General features: G+C 43.1%; 2 protein-coding genes across 2 annotated transcripts; both read left to right on the top strand.

Annotated features, from left to right (window-relative positions):
• The first annotated feature begins 2,275 nt into the window (after positions 1-2,275).
• fndc10 (fibronectin type III domain containing 10) lies at positions 2,276-5,194 on the top strand. The gene is made up of 2 exons (XM_079808451.1): positions 2,276-2,327; positions 2,500-5,194. The coding sequence occupies exon 2, from the start codon at positions 2,583-2,585 to the stop codon at positions 3,351-3,353; it is 771 nt and encodes a 256-aa protein (XP_079664577.1). The 5' UTR covers positions 2,276-2,327; positions 2,500-2,582; the 3' UTR covers positions 3,354-5,194.
• A 657-nt stretch (positions 5,195-5,851) lies between these two features.
• ssu72 (SSU72 homolog, RNA polymerase II CTD phosphatase) lies at positions 5,852-23,987 on the top strand. The gene is made up of 5 exons (XM_079808452.1): positions 5,852-6,064; positions 6,767-6,910; positions 17,544-17,683; positions 17,760-17,878; positions 23,438-23,987. Exons 1-5 carry the CDS (start codon positions 5,985-5,987, stop codon positions 23,537-23,539), a joined length of 585 nt encoding a protein of 194 aa, XP_079664578.1. The 5' UTR covers positions 5,852-5,984; the 3' UTR covers positions 23,540-23,987.
• The last annotated feature ends 254 nt before the right edge of the window (positions 23,988-24,241 follow it).

Raw genomic sequence — 24,241 nt, 5'->3', positions numbered from 1 at the left:
GTCATGGAGGACCAGTGGAGAACCGGCCACAGGGTCATGGAGGACCAGTGGAGAACCGGCCACAGGGTCATGGAGGACCAGTGAAGAACCGGCCACAGGGTCATGAAGGACCAGAGGAGAACCGGCCACAGGGTCATGAAGGACCAGTGGAGAACCGGCCACAGGGTCATGAAGGACCAGTGGAGAACCGGCCACAGGGTCATGGAGGACCAGTGGAGAACCGGCCACAGGGTCATGGAGGACCAGTGGAGAACCGGCCACAGGGTCATGAAGGACCAGTGGAGAACCGGCCACAGGGTCATGGAGGACCAGTGGAGAACCGGCCACAGGGTCATGAAGGACCAGTGGAGAACCGGCCACAGGGTCATGGAGGACCAGTGGAGAACCGGCCGCAGGGTCATGGAGGACCAGTGGAGAACCGGCCACAGGGTCATGAAGGACCAGTGGAGAACCGGCCACAGGGTCATGGAGGACCAGTGGAGAACCGGCCACAGGGTCATGGAGGACCAGTGGAGAACCGGCCACAGGGTCATGGAGGACCAGTGGAGAACCGGCCACAGGGTCATGGAGGACCAGTGGAGAACCGGCCACAGGGTCATGGAGGACCAGTGGAGAACCGGCCACAGGGTCATGGAGGACCAGTGGAGAACCGGCCACATGGTCATGGAGGACCAGTGGAGAACCGGCCACAGGGTCATGGAGGACCAGTGGAGAACCGGCCACAGGGTCATGGAGGACCAGTGGAGAACCGGCCACAGGGTCATGGAGGACCAGTGGAGAACCGGCCACATGGTCATGGAGGACCAGTGGAGAACCGGCCACATGGTCATGGAGGACCAGTGGAGAACCGGCCACAGGGTCATGGAGGACCAGTGGAGAACCGGCCACAGGGTCATGGAGGACCAGTGGAGAACCGGCCACAGGGTCATGAAGGACCAGTGGAGAACCGGCCACAGGGTCATGAAGGACCAGTGGAGAACCGGCCACAGGGTCATGGAGGACCAGTGGAGAACCGGCCACAGGGTCATGGAGGACCAGTGGAGAACCGGCCACAGGGTCATGGAGGACCAGTGGAGAACCGGCCACAGGGTCATGGAGGACCAGTGGAGAACCGGCCACAGGGTCATGAAGGACCAGTGGAGAACCGACCACAGGGTCATGGAGGACCAGTGGAGAACCGGCCACAGGGTCATGGAGGACCAGTGGAGAACCGGCCACAGGGTCATGGAGGACCAGTGGAGAACCGGCCACAGGGTCATGGAGGACCAGTGGAGAACCGGCCACAGGGTCATGAAGGACCAGTGGAGAACCGACCACAGGGTCATGGAGGACCAGTGGAGAACCGGCCACAGGGTCATGGAGGACCAGTGGAGAACCGGCCACAGGGTCATGGAGGACCAGTGGAGAACCGGCCACAGGGTCATGAAGGACCAGTGGAGAACCGGCCACAGGGTCATGGGCGGCCGAGGCTCATTGATGCCCGTGGGGAGCGAAGGCTGGCCCGTGTGGGGAATACAAATGATAAATTAATCCACTATTAGAACCTGTTAACATCTGTGTTTCACCCACTTAGTAATTTTTAAATAATAATTTGACAGCAACATTAAATGTTTGGCACACTTTTGGGAGGTCAGGAGCATTAACAGCATCTGCATCATTTGTTTTTGAGCATATGTGTTATTATTTACCATCCTGTTGGGAAAAATGGTCACAAAAAAGTACCTTTACTTAATAATCAAGACATTCTATTCATCAATAATTGTTTTGTTATTTTTTCGAGAATAAAAAAAATACTATGATTGCATAATAAACTAAACAGGAAAAGTTCATTATTGTTTAACATTTACATTATTAACATTTTGTTATAACTATATGTCCCTAAGAGGGTGGAATACCTTCACAGTCTCCGAACAATACCTATAATTATTATAATTATATAGTCCCTGAGCTTGACCAATTTCCTAATAGTTAAATTTGCCACTCGGTAGAATACTAAAAAACAACAACATGAAAACCCTTTATGAAGCCATAATTTTACTGGAAAACAGGAAGGACCAAAAACATGAAATAAGCCTATAACAACAACATGAGGCTAATCTTCCCCAACACGGTTCATTTCATTCACGATAGAGCATATTTCTAAAAAAAAAATGGTAAGTCTTTTGTAGAATTTAGTTGATGAAATATCTGGTTCATGACAGAGATATAGCGAGAATGAATGAAAAGCGAGAGGATGTGTGATAATAGTGATTAAAACGCGCGCCGCGCGCACACAGACACATGCGCGCTCTCGCTCGGCGGCTGTGCAGCGGAAGGTTTTCTCTGAGGTAATCTTTACATCTCCATCTTTACTCGCATCAAATCACTATCAGGCGGGTTAATGGCGTCAGTCGATGTTGTTTTAGCTGTAGTATTCAGAGATCCAGCCGTGATTGTGTTCTCGAGGCCGGTGTCGCTGTTTGAGATCGGTTCATTCTGGGCTCTTTTTCTCTCTTGCAGGTCGTCGCGCGCACCGCTGTGATGGCGACCGCACGCGCTCCGGTATTCTCCGCATCTGTGAATATTTAAGCCATAAATCAGACATGGCGCGCCGTGAGGGATCGGTTGTCCTCCGCTGCTGCTTCGCGGTTCTGCTGCTTCTGAGCAGCGCTTTACCGAACCGGACCAGCGGCGCCCGTGATGCGCAATACAGTAATAACACCAATAAAGACTCTGAGCGGATACCAAAGCTACAGGACAACAGCACTACTGTGAGACAGTGGCATGTGTTGGGGGAAGTCGGGCCGCTGTGCGCCTACCGCACTCTTGACGCCGGTGACCCGGGGCGTCTATGCTTCCGGTACACCCAACCGGACTTCAGGTGCGCCCGCGCTTCCTGTCGACAGGTGAGCTCACCCGATGGACAACTCACGGCCAACATCCTGTCCAATGGAAGTGTGTTTATTCAGTGGGCGGCTCGCGCCCCACCAAAGCGGGCGGGTCAGGCGGGCGGGTTCCGGCTCAGCTGCTGGTGGAACGGAAGCTACACGCAGTTCGAATGCGCCGGCGTGCATTTAGGCAGCAGCTGCCGGGACTACTTACTCACCGAGCTGCACGCCAACGTGCCGTACCGCCTCTGCCTGCGCCCCTACGCCCTCGACCGGGCCGAAGCCTGCGTGGACTTCAGCCTGGAGCCCAGCGGGATGCAGGACATCGTTATCGCCATGACAACAGTGGGCGGAGCCATCTGCGTGATGCTGGTCATCATTTGTCTGCTGGTGGCGTACATCACCGAAAACATCATGAACCCGACGGCGCAGCACACGCTGACGGCGCAACACTCGCACAGATCGCACCTGCACACACACCTGTGAACACACACTTCGCAATCGCCACGCAAACACACGCCGTACAGCTCAGGACCACACACCACGTGATGCGGTTCCACACGACTCGGCTTACACACAGGCTGTGTTCGGAATGGAATACTCGCTTACTATTTACTCAATATTGCCAATATATACATCGGTAATTGTGTACGATCATTCTTAAATAATACAGTGTCCACGCAGTTAACATTTATGTTGTGAGAACCATGGGTGAATGAAGAAAGGTGGGTGGCTCCTCCCCCAAGAACAAGTGCAAATATGCCGCCGAGTTTACTTAACGTCTGGTTGGGCCGGACAAAATTACGGAAGACTGCGAATTATTTACAGCACCAATCATGTGGAAGGCTTTGACGCAAATCGACCTGTGTTTGAATCGCCTTCTGCCGAACTCGCTCTTCTCCCTTTCCCATCACATATCTGATCAGAAAGGCTTTTATTTTCAATAAAATATTCGAAAAGTTGAAATAAAGCATCTAACGTGTGTTTAATAAGTGTTTATCGGTTAGGGTGAATTAGAGACGGTAACAGTGAGTGTGTCCAGTATCATTGGTCCGACGCTGATGGTGGGAGGATAATGTTAGTATAATAACGTTTATTTGCAAAATTCCAAGAACTTTGATGATAACGTTCAGCAAATATCATTGTTCATTTTCTGTCAATATTATGATAACATTCATTGAGTACAAACATCATAACGATGTTCTCAGAATGTTTTCTCTCAACGTTCATCCAATAAAAACATCACAAAGATGTTCCAAGAACATCATGAGAACGCGTTTAACCTTCACAAACCGCTGTGGGGATGTTAGCTGGGCGGTTCGTGGAGCTTGTTTCGCATGTTCAAACCATAGACTGTACAATAATATGGGCATAGTGACATCACTCATAGGATCTGAAGAGCAGTTCTGAAGCGTAAAGTCGGGTCGAGCTGGCCGTCGCCATCTTGTTAGCGCACGTCACTCCCAGATAACAGAAAATGGACGTGGGCGGAGCTGATGATTAACAGACAGCAGACAAACGGCAATCCACCTGTCACTCAAAGTGGCCACGCCCTTAATTATGCAGAACTGTAAGGCTTTATATAATGTAAAGGAATGAGTTATAAAAACATTCCCCCCCTCACAGTCGTCATGAAGGGCAACATTAGCCGTAGAGCCCAAAAGCACAGTTTGTCCCAGACTGTAAACATGTGTTCTTCTGCTGTAAAGTTGGCCATTTTAACATCAGCTCAATGAGATTCTGCTCCTTCTGGAGCCGCTCTAGTGGCCAGTCTGTGAACTGCAGTTTAAGATACTTCAGTATCGGCTTGATTCGCTTGATTCAATCAAATAATGAGTTGAGAAAGAAACAGGAGGTCAAGGAAAACGCAATGCATTGTGGGATACAGTATACTGCAGCAATAGTAGAAATAATGCCATTCCGAACATAGCCGTACACTTTACACAACAAGCTTTCCCTGTGTCTGTGCGTTTCCATCGTTTAATAACCCCATTTACCAAAAAAACTGTGCACTCACTGATATTTAGGCTGATGGCGATATACATATTTGTTTTAGAACTGCAAGTCATTGACTCGGCGTATGCTGTAGGCGTGATCTGACTGTAGTATTACGGAAGAAACGCTGCTTTACTTTTATTAGAAGGATGCTGTAGTTCTGTACTGTACGGTTCTGTGTGTCAAACCCAATAATTGACTGTATATGCCTTATCTTTACACAAGTCTAAGTTCGTAATATTCACCAAAACACTGACCGGCTGAACGGTCATTCCAATACTGTGCTTTCTCTGTAATACAACCTTTTGTGTCAATAAACCACGGGTGAATTTAATAAACAGTTTTATTGTGTTTTATTTCAAACGTTGTACACAGATTACACCGATAGCAAAGTATGATGAGTACCTGCGGAGGACGAAACCTGCACAAACAATACATACATTTCTACATAACACAAAATTATACATAAATAAAAACACATATTGCTGCATAAATAAATAGAATTAGATGTGCGAGGAGATAAATAAATAAAAAAATATTAAAGAAAATAAACAGAACGTTTCCTTGGTCTAATATGCTAATGAGGAGGGCGTCAACAGCCATCAGCCAATGGTGGCATAAAGACCGCCTTCTGATGTTTGATTGACACCCCCTCATTAGCATGTTGCGCAAGGGACAAAAATTACGGAGCTACATTAAAAAATGTATAAACGGGAAAAACTTTTAGTTTAGCATTTCTTTTTTTATTCCCTCAACATTTAATTATTTATCTCCTTTTAATCATTCTATTTATTTATGCAGTAATATGTGAATTATGTATTTATTTGCACTTTTATATATTTATTTATGTAGAATTTTGTGGATCTATTATTTATTGTTTTTGCACAGGAGCGTTTTCATATCATATGCGTGATGTCACCCCCCCCCCCCCCCCCCCCCCCGTCATTTTGATTCGCTTCTGTGAGGCTCCGCCCACCCCTCCTCCCCCTATTGTGACGCCTCACTGACAGCTGCGCAGCTCAGCCGCCATTTTCTTCCCCTCAGCGGACCCGTGAAGAGCTGTCGAACCGAGCTCTCGTGTTCCCCTCAGACCCGCTGTTTCTCCCCGGCCTTTAGATAGCGATGCCGGCCCATCCGCTGCGTGTCGCGGTCGTGTGCTCCAGCAACCAGAACCGCAGCATGGAAGCGCACAACATCCTGAGGTAACGACGAGGAAAAACAGCCCAACTCGAGCCCGGTTTCTTTATCCTTTCGTCGTCCTGTATTGTCAGACGGTCCAAACGCGGATCGGAATCGAGTCAGATCGCGAGAAACGAAGAATCACGAGAATCATTACATAAACATGGCTTAGATTTACTCGTTTTTTTTCATTATTTTTTTTTAAATAGAAAATAAACGCGTCGAGAAACACGGAAGCAGATGAAGATCTTCTAAAACGCGTACAATTGAGGGAAAAGTTGTGAAATAAAGTAGTCAGACCAACGACATTAGAAAATGGTTGTATTTTTCAGTATGTGGTAATGATGTTTTCCTCACAGCACTAGGGTATAGTGGTGGTAAAACCCCGGTACTGACCCAGTTCCATATTCCTAAATCCACGTTAGCCAGTTAAATGAGTGTTAAATCTTAGGTGAGTTAGTGTGTGTGTTCAGGGACCGGTTGGGTAAACTAGTTAGTAAAACACTTTTTAAAGTAATTTACATAAAACGTTAGACTGGTCTAGTTTGATTTGCATAAGTTAGGCTGGTTAGTCCTTTGGGAAGTGAGTTGTAGGCTAGTTTATCCAGGTGAGGGACCTGATCTCAGGTAAGTGTGTGTGTGTGTGTGTTTGATGTTCTGTGCTGTCTCACTGTCTCGGGTTTGATGTTCTGTGCTGTCTCACTCTCTCTCTGTTATCTCCTCAGCAAGCGAGGGTTTGACGTGCGCTCCTTCGGCACCGGGACCCATGTGAAGCTCCCGGGACCCGCTCCGGACAAACCCAACATTTACGACTTCAAAACCACTTATGAGCAGATGTACAACGACCTGGTCCGTAAAGACAAGGAGCTGTATCCCTAGCACACACACACACACACACAGAACCCTAACCCTGACCCATCGGGTTATTGAGCGGCTCCATCATGAACACTGACCGAGCTTTAGATGACCCGAGGCTTGTTCTCTCAGAGAAACAATCACAGCTGCGCCGCTTAGAACTGATATCGCTAATCTAGTTATCGCTGCTGTTGTGAACGGCCCTTTATCTGAGGGGCATATAATGCATGATCACGTGTTCTTCTGAGCTGTGACCTGTGGAAGAATCCTCTGGGGTCAAACCCGTGACCTTTAGGGACCGACACAGTTCACCCAGAAATGATCGTTCCGTCTTCATTCACTCGTTCCAAAGTTTTCTGTGGAACCTGAGAAAAAATAAGGTATTTTGAAGAATAGTTTTGTTTGGTTCCCAACATTCTTCAGAATATCTCCACAGAAGGCCATCGGTACACGAGGAAATGAAGACCGAGTGATTTCCTTTAGAGGAAAAGCTCACTTCAGAAATAACCTGATCATTTACTCACCACACGCCATCCCAGACCTTCATGTCTGTCTTCAGCCGGTGTTCCGGACTTCAGCCGGTCCAGACTTCAGCTTCATAGAGCTCAACATGACCCCAGACAAGGAATAGGGTCTGATTTAGCCATCAGCCATTTACTAAAACATCAACATTTATACACTTTAAAGGGTTAGTTCAGCCAAAACTGTAAATTGTGTGATTAATGACTGAGCCTCATGTGGTTGGACACCCGTCAGACCTCCGTTCATCTTCAGACACAAATGAAGATATTTTAGTGTAAATCTGATGCTCTGAAAGGCCTCCATTGGCTCAACTTTACACTCTCAAGACCCTTAAAAGACACTAAAGACTAAAGTTACAAAGTCCATCTCACTACAGCGGCTCTACAATAACTTTATGAAGATGAGAATAGTTTCTGTGCGCAAAAAAACCCTAAATAACGACTTATATAGTGATGACGATTTCAAAACACGGCATCATGAATCTTCGAAGCGTTATGAATCAGTGAGTCGATTCAGCGGTTCAGAGCGTTATGAATCAGTGAGTCGAATCATGATTCGGATCGCGTGTCAAACCGCTGAATCGACTCACTGATTCATAACGCTCCAAACCGCTGAATCGACTCACTGATTCATAACGTTCTGAACTGCTGAATCGACTCACTGATTCATAAAGCTTTGAAGCATGATGCCGTGTTTTGAAATCATCATCACTGAAGTCCGGAACACCGGCTGAAGTCTGGACCGGCTGAAGTCTGGACCGGCTGAAGTCTGGACCGGCTGAAGTCTGGACCGGCTGAAGTCCACTATATGGAGAACAATCCTGCAATGTTTTCCTCAAACCTTAGTGTAGTTTCGGCTGAAGACGGGCATGAACGTCCGGATGGCGTGAGAACTATCAGGAGATTAATTCTGAAGTGAACTCGTCCTTTAAAGGGTTAAACTCTCATTTATTCCTCTCGTTCTGAACCCGTCAGCGCTTCCTTCATCTTCAGACACTGATGAAGACTCTGATCCGCCACTCAAGCCCTAGAGCGACGTCACTCAACTGATCATGTGACTCCAGTGCTCAAACACATGACTTACTGCTTTATTTACAGAATATTAATCTGACGCATGCGTGCTGTGTTGACACGAGAGCGGACGTTATTGTGTGAATGCGCATCAGAGATTAATATTGTATAAATAAAGAGGTGAAGTGTGTTTGAGGTCACTCCTGGGGTCACATGATCTCTGTAATGATGTGGAGTCACATGATCTCTGTAATGTGGAGTCACATGATCTCTGTAATGTGGAGTCACATGATCTCTGTAATGTGGAGTCACATGATCTCTGTAATGATGTGTGTGAAACAGCTCAGATCTTCACTCGGGTCTGAGGATGAACGAGCGACTGAGCTTAACCCTTTAAATCCAGCCAATGACCTTTACTCCTCAAACCTCTGAGCTTTAGATGTGTGGCAGTCGTGATGCGGTTAAACGTCTCCTCATGAACGTTCGATCAAACGCATGCCCGTATTCACATTAACCTCTGCACTCGTTCTGAAGGACATGAACGCTAAATAAAGAGATGTTTATACGTCTCAAACTAATACGAGTTTCCCGCTGGCCGTCCTGAAAGCAGACTGTGTGTCGGGAGTAAATGAATCCGCTCCGGCCGATTGAGTTTGTTTCACTAGTCCGGTTCCGATCGGATTATAGACGGTTTCAACGGCAACAACATAAACAAGCGTTTCTGCGCATTAAACTCCACTTCCTGTAGACGTCCACAGAGAATCATCAACAACAGCGTCTGCGTTATCTTATGCGCGATCATCTTTCACTTTAATTGGGCAGGATAATCTTAATTTACATGTTTTTATTGTTTCTGCATGTTTATTATAAATAATCTCCCATTTCTGTCTGCACTATAGAGTGGGAGAAACGCCCCTTAAAGGGTAAGTTCACCCAAAACTGTAAATTCATGAGTTACTCGCCCTCATGTCGACCCGTAAGACCATAGAAGAAGAAGAAGAGAAATATCTTCAGTTGTGTCTGAAGATGAACGAAGATCTTACAGGTTTGGAACGACATGAGGGAGAATAATAATAATAATAATAATAATGACAGAATTAACATGTGTGGGTGAATTAACCCTTTAAGGGCCGTGTGATGCTGCTTTCTGTACAATGCATCAGAATAACATGTTTATTTTCTTCATAACATAAGATTAATGTTGGGAAAGTGAACTTGTAGATAAAGTGCCCTATTTGAGATTGATATGATGCATCACACAAATCCTGCCATTAATAGAGGACAAAGCCAAAGTTGTTTTGTGGCACATTTAAATATTTAGCGGGAAACATAAATGCGATCAGTTCTCCAGATGAAGATCAATGATTGGCTGATGATCACATGTTAAACGCAGCCAGAATAATCACCTCTAGAGTAGATTATTTCTCATAACAAGCAAAATAAATAACATTAGACATACAGTCTGAAGGACATTGGACACTGCTCTCATATGCTGGATCTTTATGAAGCATTTAAAGGGTTAGTTCAGCCAAAACTGTAAATTGTGTGATTAATGACTGAGCCTCATGTGGTTGGACACCCGTCAGACCTCCGTTCATCTTCAGACACAAATGAAGATATTTTAGTGTAAATCTGATGCTCTGAAAGGCCTCCATTGGCTCAACTTTACACTCTCAAGACCCTTAAAAGACACTAAAGACTAAAGTTACAAAGTCCATCTCACTACAGCGGCTCTACAATAACTTTATGAAGACGAGAATAGTTTCTGTGCGCAAAAAAACCCTAAATAACGACTTATATAGTGATGACGATTTCAAAACACGGCATCATGAAGCTTCGAAGCGTTATGAATCAGTGAGTCGATTCAGCAGTTCAGAGCGTTATGAATCAGTGAGTCGAATCAGCGGTTCAGAGCGTTATGAATCAGTGAGTCGATTCAGCGGTTCAAAGCGTTATGAATCAGTGAGTCGATTCAGCGGTTCAGAGCGTTATGAATCAGTGAGTCGATTCAGCGGTTCAGAGCGTTATGAATCAGTGAGTCGAATCAGTGGTTTGACACGCGATCCGAATCATGATTAGACTCACTGATTCATAACGCTCTGAACTGCTGAATCGACTCACTGATTCATAACGCTCTGAACCACTGAAACGACTCACTGATTCATAACGCTCTGAACCGCTGAATCGACTCACTGATTCATAACGCTCTGAACCACTGAAACGACTCACTGATTCATAACGCTCTGAACTGCTGAATCGACTCACTGATTCATAACGCTCTGAAGCTTCATGATTCCGTGTTTTGAAATCGTCATCACTATATTAGTCGTTATTTAGGGTTTTTTTGCGCACAGAAACTATTCTCGTCAGTGTATTCTCGTCCCATCAGTGACATCATCCCCGCACAGTGTTTATTTCGTTGAAGAATAATTTTCGTCAACAATCTTTTTTCACTGACAAAAACGAGACTATAACTAAATAAAAACTAGTGTTCGATGACAAAAACTATGAGGAAAATCAACTGTCATTTTGGTCAGCAGATAAAGTGAGAGGAGAATAGTGATGTTAGTGAGGTTAGTGATGTTAGTGATGTTAGTGAGGGTTAGTGATGTTAGTGAGGGTTAGTGAGGGTTAGTGAGGGTTAGTGAGGGTTAGTGAGGGTTAGTGAGGGTTAGTGATGTTAGTGAGGGTTAGTGAGGTTAGTGATGTTAGTGAGGGTTAGTGAGGTTAGTGATGTTAGTGATGTTAGTGAGGTTAGTGATGTTAGTGAGGTTAGTGAGGGTTAGTGATGTTAGTGAGGGTTAGTGATGTTAGTGATGTTAGTGAGGGTTAGTGATGTTAGTGAGGGTTAGTGATGTTAGTGAGGTTAGTGATGTTAGTGATGTTAGTGAGAGGAGAATAGTGAGGTTAGTGATGTTAGTGAGAGGAGAATAGTGAGGTTAGTGATGTTAGTGATGTTAGTGATGTTAGTGAGAGGAGAATAGTGAGGTTAGTGATGTTAGTGAGGGTTAGTGATGTTAGTGAGGGTTAGTGAGGTTAGTGATGTTAGTGATGTTAGTGAGGTTAGTGATGTTAGTGATGTTAGTGAGGTTAGTGATGTTAGTGAGGGTTAGTGATGTTAGTGAGAGGAGAATAGTGAGGTTAGTGAGGTTAGTGAGGGTTAGTGATGTTAGTGAGGTTAGTGATGTTAGTGAGGGTTAGTGATGTTAGTGAGAGGAGAATAGTGAGGTTAGTGAGGGTTAGTGATGTTAGTGAGGGTTAGTGATGTTAGTGAGGTTAGTGAGGGTTAGTGAGGTTAGTGATGTTACTGAGGGTTAGTGAGGTTAGTGATGTTAGTGAGGTTAGTGATGTTAGTGAGAGGAGAATAGTGAGGTTAGTGATGTTAGTGATGTTAGTGATGTTACTGAGGGTTAGTGAGGGTTAGTGAGGTTAGTGATGTTAGTGAGAGGAGAATAGTGATGTTAGTGAGGGTTAGTGAGGGTTAGTGAGGGTTAGTGAGGGTTAGTGATGTTAGTGAGGGTTAGTGATGTTAGTGAGGGTTAGTGAGGGTTAGTGATGTTAGTGAGGGTTAGTGATGTTAGTGAGGGTTAGTGATGTTAGTGAGGGTTAGTGATGTTAGTGAGGGTTAGTGAGGGTTAGTGATGTTAGTGATGTTAGTGAGGGTTAGTGATGTTAGTGAGGGTTAGTGAGGGTTAGTGATGTTAGTGAGGGTTAGTGATGTTAGTGAGGGTTAGTGATGTTAGTGAGGGTTAGTGATGTTAGTGAGGGTTAGTGAGGGTTAGTGATGTTAGTGAGGGTTAGTGATGTTAGTGAGGGTTAGTGAGGGTTAGTGATGTTAGTGAGGGTTAGTGAGGGTTAGTGATGTTAGTGATGTTAGTGAGGGTTAGTGAGGTTAGTGAGAGGAGAATAGTGAGGTTAGTGATGTTAGTGAGGGTTAGTGATGTTAGTGAGGGTTAGTGATGTTAGTGAGAGGAGAATAGTGAGGTTAGTGATGTTAGTGAGGGTTAGTGATGTTAGTGAGAGGAGAATAGTGAGGTTAGTGAGGTTAGTGATGTTAGTGATGTTACTGAGGGTTAGTGAGGTTAGTGATGTTAGTGAGGTTAGTGAGGGTTAGTGATGTTAGTGAGAGGAGAATAGTGAGGTTAGTGATGTTAGTGATGTTACTGAGGGTTAGTGATGTTAGTGAGGGTTAGTGAGGTTAGGGATGTTAGTGATGTTAGTGAGGGTTAGTGATGTTAGTGATGTTAGTGAGGTTAGTGAGGTTAGTGATGTTAGTGATGTTAGTGAGGGTTAGTGAGGTTAGTGAGGGTTAGTGAGGTTAGTGATGTTAGTGAGAGGAGAATAGTGAGGTTAGTGATGTTAGTGAGAGGAGAATAGTGAGGTTAGTGATGTTAGTGAGGTTAGTGATGTTAGTGATGTTAGTGAGAGGAGAATAGTGAGGTTAGTGATGTTAGTGAGGGTTAGTGAGGGTTAGTGATGTTAGTGAGGGTTAGTGAGGTTAGTGATGTTAGTGAGGGTTAGTGAGGTTAGTGATGTTAGTGATGTTAGTGAGGTTAGTGATGTTAGTGATGTTAGTGAGGGTTAGTGAGGGTTAGTGATGTTAGTGAGAGGAGAATAGTGAGGTTAGTGATGTTAGTGAGGTTAGTGATGTTAGTGAGGGTTAGTGATGTTAGTGAGAGGAGAATAGTGAGGTTAGTGAGGGTTAGTGATGTTAGTGAGGGTTAGTGATGTTAGTGAGGTTAGTGAGGGTTAGTGAGGTTAGTGATGTTACTGAGGGTTAGTGAGGTTAGTGATGTTAGTGAGGTTAGTGATGTTAGTGAGAGGAGAATAGTGAGGTTAGTGATGTTAGTGATGTTAGTGATGTTACTGAGGGTTAGTGAGGGTTAGTGAGGTTAGTGAGGTTAGTGATGTTAGTGAGAGGAGAATAGTGAGGTTAGTGAGGGTTAGTGATGTTAGTGAGGGTTAGTGATGTTAGTGAGGGTTAGTGAGGGTTAGTGATGTTAGTGAGGGTTAGTGATGTTAGTGAGGGTTAGTGATGTTAGTGAGGGTTAGTGATGTTAGTGAGGGTTAGTGAGGGTTAGTGATGTTAGTGAGGGTTAGTGATGTTAGTGAGGGTTAGTGAGGGTTAGTGATGTTAGTGAGGGTTAGTGATGTTAGTGAGGGTTAGTGAGGGTTAGTGATGTTAGTGATGTTAGTGATGTTAGTGATGTTAGTGAGGGTTAGTGATGTTAGTGAGGGTTAGTGATGTTAGTGAGGGTTAGTGAGGGTTAGTGAGGGTTAGTGATGTTAGTGAGGGTTAGTGAGGGTTAGTGATGTTAGTGAGGGTTAGTGAGGTTAGTGAGAGGAGAATAGTGAGGTTAGTGATGTTAGTGATGTTAGTGAGGGTTAGTGATGTTAGTGAGGGTTAGTGATGTTAGTGAGAGGAGAATAGTGAGGTTAGTGATGTTAGTGATGTTAGTGAGGGTTAGTGATGTTAGTGAGAGGAGAATATTGAGGTTAGTGATGTTAGTGATGTTACTGAGGGTTAGTGAGGGTTAGTGAGGTTAGTGATGTTAGTGAGGTTAGTGAGGGTTAGTGATGTTAGTGAGAGGAGAATAGTGAGGTTAGTGAGGTTAGTGATGTTACTGAGGGTTAGTGATGTTAGTGAGGGTTAGTGAGGTTAGTGATGTTAGTGATGTTAGTGATGTTAGTGAGGGTTAGTGATGTTAGTGATGTTAGTGAGGGTTAGTGAGGTTAGTGATGTTAGTGATGTTAGTGAGGGTTAGTGAGGTTAGTGAGGTTAGTGATGTTAGTGAGAGGAGAATAGTGAGGGTTAGTGATGTTAGTGAGGTTAGTGATGTTAGTGAGGGTTAGTGAGGGTTAGTGAGGTTAGTGATGTTAGTGAGGGTTAGTGATGTTAGTGAGAGGAGAATAGTGAGGGTTAGTGATGTTAGTGATGTTAGTGAGGTTAGTGAGGTTAGTGAGGTTAGTGAGGTTAGTGAGGGTTAGTGAGGTTAGTGAGGGTTAGTGAGGGTTAGTGATGTTAGTGAGGGTTAGTGAGGTTAGTGATGTTAGTGAGGGTTAGTGATGTTAGTGAGAGGAGAATAGTGAGGGTTAGTGAGGTTAGTGAGGGTTAGTGAGGTTAGTGAGGTTAGTGAGGGTTAGTGATGTTAGTGAGGGTTAGTGAGGGTTAGTGAGGTTAGTGAGGTTAGTGAGGTTAGTGAGGGTTAGTGAGGTTAGTGAGGTTAGTGAGGTTAGTGAGGGTTAGTGAGGTTAGTGATGTTAGTGAGGGTTAGTGAGGGTTAGTGAGGTTAGTGAGGTTAGTGATGTTAGTGAGGTTAGTGAGGGTTAGTGAGGTTAGTGATGTTAGTGAGGGTTAGTGATGTTAGTGAGGGTTAGTGATGTTAGTGATGTTAGTGAGGGTTAGTGAGGTTAGTGAGAGGAGAATAGTGAGGTTAGTGATGTTAGTGATGTTAGTGAGGGTTAGTGATGTTAGTGAGGGTTAGTGATGTTAGTGAGAGGAGAATAGTGAGGTTAGTGATGTTAGTGATGTTAGTGAGGGTTAGTGATGTTAGTGAGAGGAGAATAGTGAGGTTAGTGATGTTAGTGATGTTACTGAGGGTTAGTGAGGGTTAGTGAGGTTAGTGATGTTAGTGAGGTTAGTGAGGGTTAGTGATGTTAGTGAGAGGAGAATAGTGAGGTTAGTGAGGTTAGTGATGTTAGTGATGTTACTGAGGGTTAGTGATGTTAGTGAGGGTTAGTGATGTTAGTGATGTTAGTGATGTTAGTGAGGGTTAGTGAGGGTTAGTGAGGTTAGTGATGTTAGTGAGGGTTAGTGAGGTTAGTGAGGGTTAGTGAGGTTAGTGATGTTAGTGAGAGGAGAATAGTGAGGGTTAGTGATGTTAGTGATGTTAGTGAGGTTAGTGAGGGTTAGTGAGGGTTAGTGAGGTTAGTGATGTTAGTGAGGGTTAGTGATGTTAGTGAGAGGAGAATAGTGAGGGTTAGTGATGTTAGTGATGTTAGTGATGTTAGTGATGTTAGTGAGGTTAGTGAGGGTTAGTGAGGTTAGTGATGTTAGTGAGGGTTAGTGATGTTAGTGAGAGGAGAATAGTGAGGGTTAGTGATGTTAGTGAGGTTAGTGAGGTTAGTGAGGGTTAGTGATGTTAGTGAGGTTAGTGAGGGTTAGTGAGGGTTAGTGATGTTAGTGAGGGTTAGTGAGGTTAGTGATGTTAGTGAGGGTTAGTGATGTTAGTGAGAGGAGAATAGTGAGGGTTAGTGAGGTTAGTGAGGTTAGTGAGGTTAGTGAGGGTTAGTGAGGTTAGTGAGGTTAGTGATGTTAGTGAGGGTTAGTGAGGTTAGTGAGGTTAGTGATGTTAGTGAGGTTAGTGAGGGTTAGTGAGGTTAGTGAGGGTTAGTGATGTTAGTGAGGTTAGTGAGGTTAGTGAGGTTAGTGAGGTTAGTGATGTTAGTGATGTTAGTGAGGGTTAGTGAGGTTAGTGATGTTAGTGAGGGTTAGTGAGGTTAGTGATGTTAGTGAGGGTTAGTGAGGTTAGTGACGTTAATGAGGTTGGTGAGGTTAGTGAGGGTTAGTGAGGTTAGTGACGTTAATGAGGTTGGTGAGGTTAGTGAGGGTTAGTGAGGTTAGTGAGGTTAGTGAGGTTAGTGAGGGTTAGTGAGGTTAGTGATGTTAGTGATGTTACTGAGGGTTAGTGACGTTAATGAGGTTGGTGAGGGTGGATTAGGGCAGAGATGGGGTCAGAACTGATGTCCTGTGTCACAGATGAACACATTTGATCTGAACTGATCTAACCTCTGGAAAATACACACACACACACACACACACACACACACACACACACACACACACACACACACACACACACACACACACACACACAATCCAGCTCCAGAGCGGCTCAATCAATAACACACATTTATGCCAGTGTTTATGAACTAATGCTGATGAATAATGACTGTTTACTTTATCATGTTTATATAGTAATATGTTTTAGACGGCTGTAATGATGCATATTTATCTCCTCATCTGCACTTGAATGAGCTCCTGCAACTGCAATAGAGAAGCAGACATTTCAAAATAAGAGTCCTGGTGTATTTCCAGCTGGTTTATCATTACAAGTCACGCATTATATATTAGTTTTTGGTTACACAATAAACTGTATTTAATTTAATTCCCATTTAATATATAGTCAGGAGTTAAGACCAGTATTTGACACATATTCAATAAAGTATCAGGGTTATAATAGTTCACTGAAACCATTGAAACAATCTTCATTACTTGAAATTAAATAAATGTTAACTGAAATTAAAATAAACAAACTTATTTGAAGCTTTAGCTTAACCTGATATGGCCTACTGACTAAAACAGAAATACAGAGTTATAAAAACTATACAGATGTTTAAAAAACAAAAGCGTGAATTGAGCTCTTTGGTGTATGTTTCACTCACATGTGCTCTAGTTTAACCAGAAGAGATTCTGATCCAGGGTCAGTGTTCACACACACACACACACACTCCGCCGTTCTCTTCTGCTCATGAATATGATCATAACTCCAGTAAACAGTGAATATTCCTCCAGTGTCACATGACCCTTCATTCTCATATGAGGATCTGATGCACTTATGATTATCATTTTTTCAGGATTCTTTGAATATAAAGCTCAAAAGAACAACATTTATCAGAAATATAAAGCTTTTGAACATTGTACAGTACGATTTTTTTGGGGGGGGTTGAACTACACATTTATTCATTAAAGATGCATTAAACTGACTTTTATGTTACAAAAGATTTTATGTAAAATAAATGCAGCTTTTTTAAACTTTATATTCACCTAAGTATCCTTAAAACACTGATAATAATCATAAATCCTCATATGAGAGTGGTCATGTGACACTGAAGAACACAACATCTGCATTTATCGGTTTATTTGTGTGTTAGTTTGTTTGAATAAGAGTTCCTGAAAGTGAGGCCTCAGTGTAGCTTCGACATGAGCCCTGAAGTCCTCCGTTTATCTGAAGCGCTAGGCTCCTGTTGACCAGCAGATGGCGCCAGTGCTCCACTGTTAACCCTTCGTGCTGTTAACCCTTCGTGCTGCTCCTTGACCGCTGACCCTCCTCAGATACACACAGAATGGGATCCTGCACATGCTGGACCGGAACAAGCGCATCAAGGCGCGGCCGGAGCGCTTCCAGAGCTGCAAGGACCAGTTTGACCTGGTGATCACCTGTGAGGAGCGCGTGTACGACCAGGTGCTGGAGGGTGAGGACGGGCACAGCTGCGGATGGGCAATGCCACGCCCGCTCTGGAGCTCAGATTAACCCCTGCTCTCTTTCAGACCTGAACTCCCGCGAGCAGGAGAGCTTCCAGCCGGTGCACGTCATCAATGTGGACATCCAGGACAACCACGAGGAGGCCACGCTGGGAGCCTTCCTCATCTGTGAGCTCTGCCAGTGTGTGAGTACAGACACTAGAGGACCAGAGTCCACTACTGATGACGAGCATATCAGCCAATCAGACACTAGAGGACCAGAGTCCACTACTGATGACGAGCATATCAGCCAATCAGACACTAGAGGACCAGAGTCCACTACTGATGACGAGCATATCAGCCAATCAGACGCCAGAGGACCACAGTCCACTACTGATGATCAGCCAATCAGACGCCAGCCTGCTTTAAAGAGCTCAAGCTTTTATTAGCATTTATTTATAATAAAAATAACTATCATCCCTCAGTGTGGACAGTAATATAGTTATCGTTATAGTTATCGTCCGCTGGTGTGGACACTAATATAGTTATCGTCCGCTGGTGTGGACACTAATATAGTTATCGTTATAGTTATCGTCCGCTGGTGTGGACATTAATATAGTTATCATCCGCTGGTGTGGACACTAATATAGTTATCGTTATAGTTATCGTCAGCTGGTGTGGACACTAATATAGTTATCGTTATAGTTATCGTCAGCTGGTGTGGACACTAATATAGTTATCGTTATAGTTATCGTCAGCTGGTGTGGACACTAATATAGTTATCGTTATAGTTATCGTCAGCTGGTGTGGACACTAATATAGTTATCGTTATAGTTATCGTCAGCTGGTGTGAACACTAATATAGTTATCGTTATAGTTATCGTCAGCTGGTGTGAACACTAATATAGTTATCGTTATAGTTATCGTCAGCTGGTGTGAACACTAATATAGTTATCGTTATAGTTATCGTCAGCTGGTGTGGACACTAATATAGTTATCGTTATAGTTATCGTCAGCGGGTGTGGACACTAATAGTTATCGTTATAGTTATCGTCAGCTGGTGTGAACACTAATATAGTTATCGTTATAGTTATCGTCAGCTGGTGTGGACACTAATATAGTTATCGTTATAGTTATCGTCAGCTGGTGTGGACACTAATATAGTTATCGTTATAGTTATCGTCAGCTGGTGTGGACACTAATATAGTTATCGTTATAGTTATCGTCAGCTGGTGTGGACACTAATATAGTTATTGTTATAGTTATCATCAGCTGGTGTGAACACTAATATAGTTATCGTTATAGTTATCGTCAGCTGCTGTGGACACTAATATAGTTATCGTTATAGTTATCGTTATAGTTATCGTCAGCTGGTGTGGACACTAATATAGTTATCATTATAGTTATCGTCAGCTGGTGTGGACACTAATATAGTTATCGTTATAGTTATCGTCAGCTGGTGTGGACACTAATATAGTTATCGTTATAGTTATCGTCAGCTGGTGTGGACACTAATATAGTTATCGTTATAGTTATCGTCAGCTGGTGTGGACACTAATATAGTTATCGTTATAGTTATCGTCAGCTGGTGTGGACACTAATATAGTTATCATCATAGTTATCGTCAGCTGGTGTGGACACTAATATAGTTATAGTTATAGTTATCGTCCGCTGGTGTGGACACTAATATAGTTATAGTTATCGTCTGCTTGTGTGGACACTAATATAGTTATAGTTATCGTCCGCTGGTGTGGACACTAATATAGTTATAGTTATCGTCCGCTGGTGTGGACACTAATATAGTTATCATCATAGTTATCGTCAGCTGGTGTGGACACTAATATAGTTATCATCATAGTTATCGTCAGCTGGTGTGGACACTAATATAGTTATCATCATAGTTATCGTCAGCTGGTGTGGACACTAATATAGTTATCGTTATAGTTATCGTCCGCTGGTGTGAACACTAATATAGTTATCGTTATAGTTATCGTCCGCTGGTGTGGACACTAATATAGTTATCATCATAGTTATCGTCCGCTGGTGTGGACACTAATATAGTTATAGTTATCGTCCGCTGGTGTGGACACTAATATAGTTATAGTTATCGTCCGCTGGTGTGGACACTAATATAGTTATCATCATAGTTATCGTCAGCTGGTGTGGACACTAATATAGTTATAGTTATCGTCCGCTGGTGTGGACACTAATATAGTTATCATCATAGTTATCGTCAGCTGGTGTGGACACTAATATAGTTATAGTTATCGTCAGCTGGTGTGGACACTAATATAGTTATAGTTATCGTCCGCTAGTGTGGACACTAATATAGTTATAGTTATCGTCCGCTGGTGTGGACACTAATATAGTTATCATCATAGTTATCGTCCGCTGGTGTGGACACTAATATAGTTATCATCATAGTTATCGTCAGCTGGTGTGGACACTAATATAGTTATCATCATAGTTATCGTCAGCTGGTGTGGACACTAATATAGTTATAGTTATCGTCCGCTGGTGTGGACACTAATATAGTTATCATCATAGTTATCGTCCGCTGGTGTGGACACTAATATAGTTATAGTTATCGTCCGCTGGTGTGGACACTAATATAGTTATAGTTATCGTCCGCTGGTGTGGACACTAATATAGTTATCATCATAGTTATCGTCCGCTGGTGTGGACACTAATATAGTTATAGTTATCGTCCGCTGGTGTGGACACTAATATAGTTATAGTTATCGTCCGCTGGTGTGGACACTAATATAGTTATAGTTATCGTCAGCTGGTGTGGACACTAATATAGTTATCATCATAGTTATCGTCAGCTGGTGTGGACACTAATATAGTTATCATCATAGTTATCGTCAGCTGGTGTGGACACTAATATAGTTATAGTTATCGTCCGCTGGTGTGGACACTAATATAGTTATCATCATAGTTATCGTCCGCTGGTGTGGACACTAATATAGTTATCATCATAGTTATCGTCAGCTGGTGTGGACACTAATATAGTTATAGTTATCGTCCGCTGGTGTGGACACTAATATAGTTATCATCATAGTTATCGTCAGCTGGTGTGGACACTAATATAGTTATCATCATAGTTATCGTCAGCTGGTGTGGACACTAATATAGTTATCATCATGGTTATCGTCAGCTGGTGTGGACACTAATATAGTTATAGTTATCGTCCGCTGGTGTGGACACTAATATAGTTATCATCATAGTTATCGTCCGCTGGTGTGGACACTAATATAGTTATAGTTATCGTCCGCTGGTGTGGACACTAATATCGTTATCGTCAGCTGGTGTGGACACTAATATAGTTATAGTTATCGTCCGCTGGTGTGGACATTAATATAGTTATAGTTATCGTCCGCTGGTGTGGACATTAATATAGTTATAGTTATCGTCCGCTGGTGTGGACACTAATATAGTTATCGTCATAGTTATCGTCCGCTGGTGTGGACACTAATATAGTTATCGTCATAGTTATCGTCCGCTGGTGTGGACACTAATATAGTTATCGTCATAGTTATCGTCCGCTGGTGTGGACACTAATATAGTTATCGTTATAGTTATCGTCCGCTGGTGTGGACACTAATATAGTTATCGTTATAGTTATCGTCCGCTGGTGTGGACACTAATATAGTTATCGTCATAGTTATCGTCCGCTGGTGTGGACACTAATATAGTTATCGTCATAGTTATCGTCCGCTGGTGTGGACACTAATATAGTTATCGTTATAGTTATCGTCAGCTGGTGTGGACACTAATATAGTTATCGTTATAGTTATCGTCAGCTGGTGTGGACACTAATATAGTTATCGTTATATATAATTCGTTCCGCTCAATTTTTTAGTGGATGTAACATTGTTGCGTTCAGTTCACAACTTTTTTTTATAATTTACAGTTGTTTGAACACAATGATGCGTGCTTATAGATTGTTCGTGAAATATTATAGTTGGTAAACTAAAAACTAAAGTTTTCGTTACTTGAAGTAAAATTAACTTTTAACTGAAAGAACAACCTTAATTTTTGGCGTCAGCTTCTCGTTTTCATTTATTTTAAATTGATGTAAAACTGTAAAGTGAATTTAGTGTTTAAATGAAGTAAAAAAAAATTTGAAATGCAACAATTACAAAAAATTTTATTCAAATTAAAACAAAATACTATTATAGATTATTAATATCTCATTGATGCTTATAACAGTGAATGTTTAAATCGTAGTAAAACGGCAGATGTTAAGCTGATTTACACGATGGTTTTATCAACAGTTTACACATTTCATGTACATATGGCAGTTTTTACAGTAGCACATTTCTGTAAGAGTTTATGAGAATCTGTGTAACACATTCACATTAAAGGGTTAGTTCAGCCAAAACTGTAGATTGTGTGATTAATGACTGAGCCTCATGTGGTTGGACACCCGTCAGACCTCCGTTCATCTTCAGACACAAATGAAGATATTTTAGTGTAAATCTGATGCTCTGAAAGGCCTCCATTGGCTCAACTTTACACTCTCAAGACCCTTAAAAGACACTAAAGACTAAAGTTACAAAGTCCATCTCACTACAGCGGCTCTACAATAACTTTATGAAGACGAGAATAGTTTCTGTGCGCAAAAAAACCCTAAATAACGACTTATATAGAGATGACGATTTCAAAACACGGCGTTATGAATCAGTGAGTCGATTCAGCAGTTCAGAGTGTTATGAATCAGTGAGTCGATTCAGTGGTTTGGAGCGTTATGAATCAGTGAGTCGATTCAGTGGTTTGGAGCGTTATGAATCAGTGAGTCGATTCAGCGGTTCAGAGCATTATGAATCAGTGAGTCGAATCAGCAGTTTGGATCGCCAAATTTCAGCAGTTTGGCGGTTTGACACGCGATCCGAATCATGATTCGACTCACTGATTCATAACGCTCTGAACCGCTGAATCTACTCACTGATTCATAACGCTCTGAACCGCTGAATCGACTCACTGATTCATAACGCTTTGAACCGCTGAATCTACTCACTGATTCATAACGCTCTGAACCGCTGAATCGACTCACTGACTCATAACGCTCTGAACCGCTGAATCGACTCACTGATTCATAACGCTCTGAACCGCTGAATCTACTCACTGATTCATAACGCTCTGAACTGCTGATTCGACTCACTGATTCATAACGCTCTGAACTGCTGATTCGACTCACTGATTCATAACGCTCTGAACTGCTGATTCGACTCACTGATTCATAACGCTCTGAACTGCTGATTCGACTCACTGGTTCATAACGCTCTGAACCGCTGAATCGACTCACTGATTCATAACGCTTCGAAGCTTCATGATGCCGTGTTTTGAAATCGTCATCACTATATTAGTCGTTATTTAGGGTTTTTTTGCGCACAGAAACTATTCTGGTCTTCATAAAGTTATTGTAGAGCCGCTGTAGTGAGATGGACTTTGTAACTTTAGTCTTTAGTGTCTTTTAAGGGTCTTGAGAGTGTAAAGTTGAGCCAATGGAGGCCTTTCAGAGCATCAGATTTACACTAAAATATCTTCATTTGTGTCTGAAGATGAACGGAGGTCTGACGGGTGTCCAACCACATGAGGCTCAGTCATTAATGACACAATCTACAGTTTTGGCTGAACTAACCTTTTAAGGTTCACGAAGAACGTACACATCCGTTCTGCTCACAAATCGTGTGTGTGTGTGTGTGTGTGTGTGTGTGTGTGTGTGTGTGTGTGTGTGTGTGTGTGTGTGTCTCCCTCAGATCCAGCACACCGATGACATGGAGAACGAGATGGATGAGCTTCTGCAGGAGTTTGAGGACAAAAGCCACCGGCCGTTCCTTCACACCGTCTGCTTCTACTGACCCCACACACACACACACACACTCTCTGAGTCTCTTCTGTTTACTGTCAACTCAAACCTCAGACGGACGGCCTCCGCGAGACTCGGAGCACAGACGGCCTCTGGTGACCAAACCCTCGCAGGGCATGCTGGGGGTTTTCTCGCGCGCGACGGGTCTGTTGCAGCGGCGGCGCACCGACCATATCTGATCACGGTTATAAAGATGTTTTATTTAGAGGATGTGATGTTTAATAACTCTGGCAGACGGGATCTTTTGAGTTTCTCATCCGTTTATTTCATCCTTATTTAAACATGAGATTTGATACCTATCGAGTATTTTTTGTTGTTGTTTTTTTTTTCCTTTTAATTTTGTAAATTGTACCTGAAGCAGCCCAGAGTGCCTGAAATTATTCTTGTAAATATTGCGCTATAAATGAATGAATGAATGAATAAAGAGTTGATGAATCTCAGTGAGCGGGTTTGTTTGTCCTCAATATTCTCTGTGGTAATGGGTAAGGAGTTATTAATCATACACCATAATATTTACTGCGCATTATGGTAATAATCACGCTAACTCTCAATAGTTCACAGTGAGGTAGAGGAACGATATGTGCTAATTTAGTGTTTTTTTTCAGCTGATGAGTGATAAAAACATTGACAGCCAATCAGAGATCGAGAAATTAATAATACATAAAAACATTGAGCGTTGGTGTGGACGCTTATA

The sequence above is a fragment of the Gobio gobio genome (genome assembly GCF_949357685.1).
Source record: "Gobio gobio genome assembly, chromosome: 24".
NCBI classification, from domain to species: Eukaryota; Metazoa; Chordata; class Actinopteri; order Cypriniformes; family Gobionidae; genus Gobio; species Gobio gobio.
The sequence above is the reverse complement of the archived record's forward strand: the minus strand, read 5'-3'. Positions and strand labels throughout refer to the sequence as shown.